General features: G+C 33.9%; 1 protein-coding gene across 1 annotated transcript; it reads right to left on the bottom strand.

The window, feature by feature from the left end:
* Positions 1-1,031: 1,031 nt before the first annotated feature.
* Positions 1,032-3,466, bottom strand: LOC135137868 (O-acyltransferase like protein-like). The gene is made up of 11 exons (XM_064067627.1): positions 3,403-3,466; positions 3,193-3,350; positions 2,923-3,143; positions 2,769-2,878; positions 2,520-2,710; positions 2,300-2,469; positions 2,073-2,241; positions 1,830-2,023; positions 1,398-1,783; positions 1,207-1,349; positions 1,032-1,157 (listed from the first exon to the last, which is right to left on the bottom strand). Exons 1-11 carry the CDS (start codon positions 3,464-3,466, stop codon positions 1,032-1,034), a joined length of 1,932 nt encoding a protein of 643 aa, XP_063923697.1.

The raw sequence follows: 3,466 nt of genomic DNA, 5'->3' as shown, positions 1-3,466 counted from the left end.
CAACTTTTGGAATTTTAATTGTGGGATTTTTCAATTTTAGAAATGCAATTTTTCTACTTTTATTTTAAATTTGTAATAATAATTATAATATTTAAAATTTGTCCATTTTTCTATTATTGGAATTTAAATCTTTTCATTTATTCGATTTTTCGAATTTTCGGTTCTTAATTTTTGAATTTCCCGATATCTAGTTTTTCAGCTTTTCGATTTTTCAATGTAACAGTTTTTTGACTTGACAATTTTGAGGATTCTATAATTTTTCGATTTTACAATTTTTGGTTTTTTTTTTGTAATTTTTCGCTTCCGGTCTTTTTTCTTCTTTCCCATTTTTTTCGATTTTTTGGTTTCCAGATTTTTAGTTTTTCGGTGTTTCAATTTCTCGTTTCTTCAGTTGTTCGATTTGCAATTTTTTGATTTTCCACTTGTTGGATGTTGTAATTTCTCCTTTTTCAGTTTTGCGATTTTTAAATTTTTTCGACTTTTAAATTTCAGATTTTTAAGTTTCCCGACTTTTATTTTTCATTGTTTGAATTTTTCGTTTTATTCAGTTCTTTCATTTCACACTTGTACGATATTGCAATTTCTCGTTTTTCAGTTTTTTAATTCCTCGACTTTTCAATTTTTTAACACTTCGAATAAAAAAATGGAAAAATTGCAATACCTACTGTAAAATTGAGAAATCAAAAATGAATAAACGTAAAAGTAAAAAAACCTTTGAAAAATCTAAAAATTGCAAATCAATAAATTTTAAAAATCGAGGAAACGAAAAATTGAAAAATTGAAAGATCTGAGATTGAGAAACTTAAAAATCGAAAAAGTGGCAAATGGGAAAAACCAAATATTGTAAATTAAAAAATCCGAAAATCGGATAATTGAGAAATCGAAAGATTGCATAACTATAAAATTTAGAAATCGAAAAAACATTGAAAAAATCAAGAAAATGAAAAAACGGAAAATTCAAAATTATGGTTTTAACTTATATTTCATAAAAACTTTTAATTCATAAAAACAAATTTAAACACAAACAATATTTATTCCGTTTTGGTTTTCTTCACAATTAACATCTTCGACAATCTCTCCATTGGTAATAACACGAAAACAGTCAATATCAGAGACGAAAGGTAGGACAACGTAACATTTTTCATAATTTCGGCAACCTACAAAAATTAATTTAGTTAAAGAACAACCGTGCTAAAAATACTCAACTATTAAGTAATCGGACATGTAGTGCAGCGTCCTTCTTAAACCAGCTTCTATATTCAGAAAAGTGTAGTGAATAATGTAGGCACCAAACGACAGTTGACCCAGAGTGTACATAGGAGCCGACTCCATATATTTTTTAAAAACACCTGAAACCGAAATTAGTCTCAGAAATCACACTAACAACAAATTCAAACCTCCAATATCTTGCGAAAACCCAAAAATTAGCATCGCAATCCCAAAAATGAAGAACACCTTATCTGTACTCCCATAGGCTGCAGTAAACCATCTACTGTGGGAGTAGTACCAGGTGGTCATGGAACACATGGACGCTAAAGGGGTACCAACGACTAAAATAGTGGTTATAACCCACCATAAAGTTGCGTAGACCTGAAACAACCATCTAGTGACTAGTAAACCCTCTAAGTAGTCAACCTTTTTGGTTATAAATTTTTCCTTGTCGTATTTCGTGCTAAAGTACCCAATGCACAACCCACATCCAAGTGCAGCCAAATTCGAACAAGTCGTAGTCCACGTAGCTTGCCACTCTTTGACAAAAAGAACTCTTAAATAGTACGTTAGTCTAAAACCGGTTTTAAGAAAGTTGTCACAGCTTTGACAAAACTTACTCCGGAGTAAACAGAACTGAAAATTTGTAGTTGTTTGAAAATAAGTAAGCAAACGTGATGATTATGTGACCGGTGATTACCAGTCCACACGCCACAAACAAATATCTGGGTTTCTTTTGGGTCAACCATAAAATCAAGAGTCCTAAGACGGTCAACTGGAAGTCTACAGACAACGACCAAGTATGAATGAGGCACTAAAAACGTTACAAGTTTGAAAAAGTTTGACACAATTATCGGGGTTACAATTCCATCGCTGACGGCAAAATTACCCACGTAGAGCAAATTTGTCCACCAGTTTTCTCTACACATTTGGTGTTCTGTACCCATTATGGTCTCCCAAAGTGGACCACGGAACAAATGAACCAAGAGCGTTCCGTGCAAGGCTACAATAAGTATTTGTCCTGAAGTAAACCTGTCAAAGTTGTCATTCAATGTCACACGAGTTTGGCCAAACATCCATTTTTAGGTACCTAATGTATCGTTTTATGGTCGACCGCAGAACGTATCCAAAGTCGACGTAACCCTCGGCTTTGAGTCGTCTGAAGAATTTGATTGCCATCAACCAAGACGATATGATGAAGAAAATCGACACTATAATTTTTCCTTGTGAGAAAAATAGATGGAACCATGTTTTAGCTTCCTGAAATTAAATAGTATGGTAATTATGGAACATAAGTTTGATATAGGTACTTTTTCGTAACTATCAGGGTTCAAAAGTGGCGTGATTTTATCAAAGCCTTTCACGTGTCCAAATATCACAAGCACGGACAGTACAAATCGTATTGTCTGCAAAAAAGGCATGTAATCCTTGTCTTGATGTCGAACGTCGACTATTATTTTCATGTTATCAAAAATCGAAAACACTGATAGACATTTTTGGGCTAAAATAAAAAAAAAACAAGTTAGAAATAGTTATTTTAGTTCTAATAGTTACAATACTTCGTGTTAGTGTTCTGTTATTCGAAGTATCACGTTTTGACTTATTTTTGACAATTTCCAACCAAATTGTCACTGATAGTACGAAAGCGACGTACACCCCTAGAAATACACTGCAAGAAAAATGACACGATTTACATTTTGAAGGGTATTTAACCTTATGGTCAGATCTGTAGCATCTACTTTGTGCTTGGAGGTACGTGTTTCACAACGCATTTCTTCGACCCGTCCTACCAGTCCCAAATTTTGATATTTCGTCTTGTAGTGGTGGTCCAAACACTCAGAAATCGTTCCTTGGTAGCTTGAACATATTCCAGAGGTACAAATTCCATGTCGCAGCAAATCGTGACGATAGTTCCTGTTGTCCGAACTCATTTCCTGGAATCCAGTTCAAGACTTTTGATACAGGTGTACGTCGTCAAATTACCTCAATTATGTCCCACGCTTCGCTCGCATTTTCTGGATTTTCGGGTTGAAGCTGTACTGTGAGGGAGCAGTAGGCGGGGTCGGTACTATTAGTGAGGTACAAGCATTTGTCGAAATCGTCAAGGTGGAACAAGTCAGGTGTAAGGTCATAATTTCCATCTAAAAATAACAATAACAATAATAATAATGATAATTGTTCTTACAGAGTTACCTGTAAACTTTGACACAGAGAATGATATTTGCAACAACAAAATGACCACAAGGTCTCTACTCAT

This window comes from Zophobas morio, unplaced genomic scaffold, assembly GCF_036711695.1.
Source record: "Zophobas morio isolate AGI-343-1 ecotype UQ-CSIRO unplaced genomic scaffold, CSIRO_AGI_Zmor_V1 ptg000030l, whole genome shotgun sequence".
Taxonomy (NCBI): domain Eukaryota; kingdom Metazoa; phylum Arthropoda; class Insecta; order Coleoptera; family Tenebrionidae; genus Zophobas; species Zophobas morio.
Note: the sequence above shows the minus strand (reverse complement) of the source record. Positions and strands in the feature narration are given on the sequence as shown.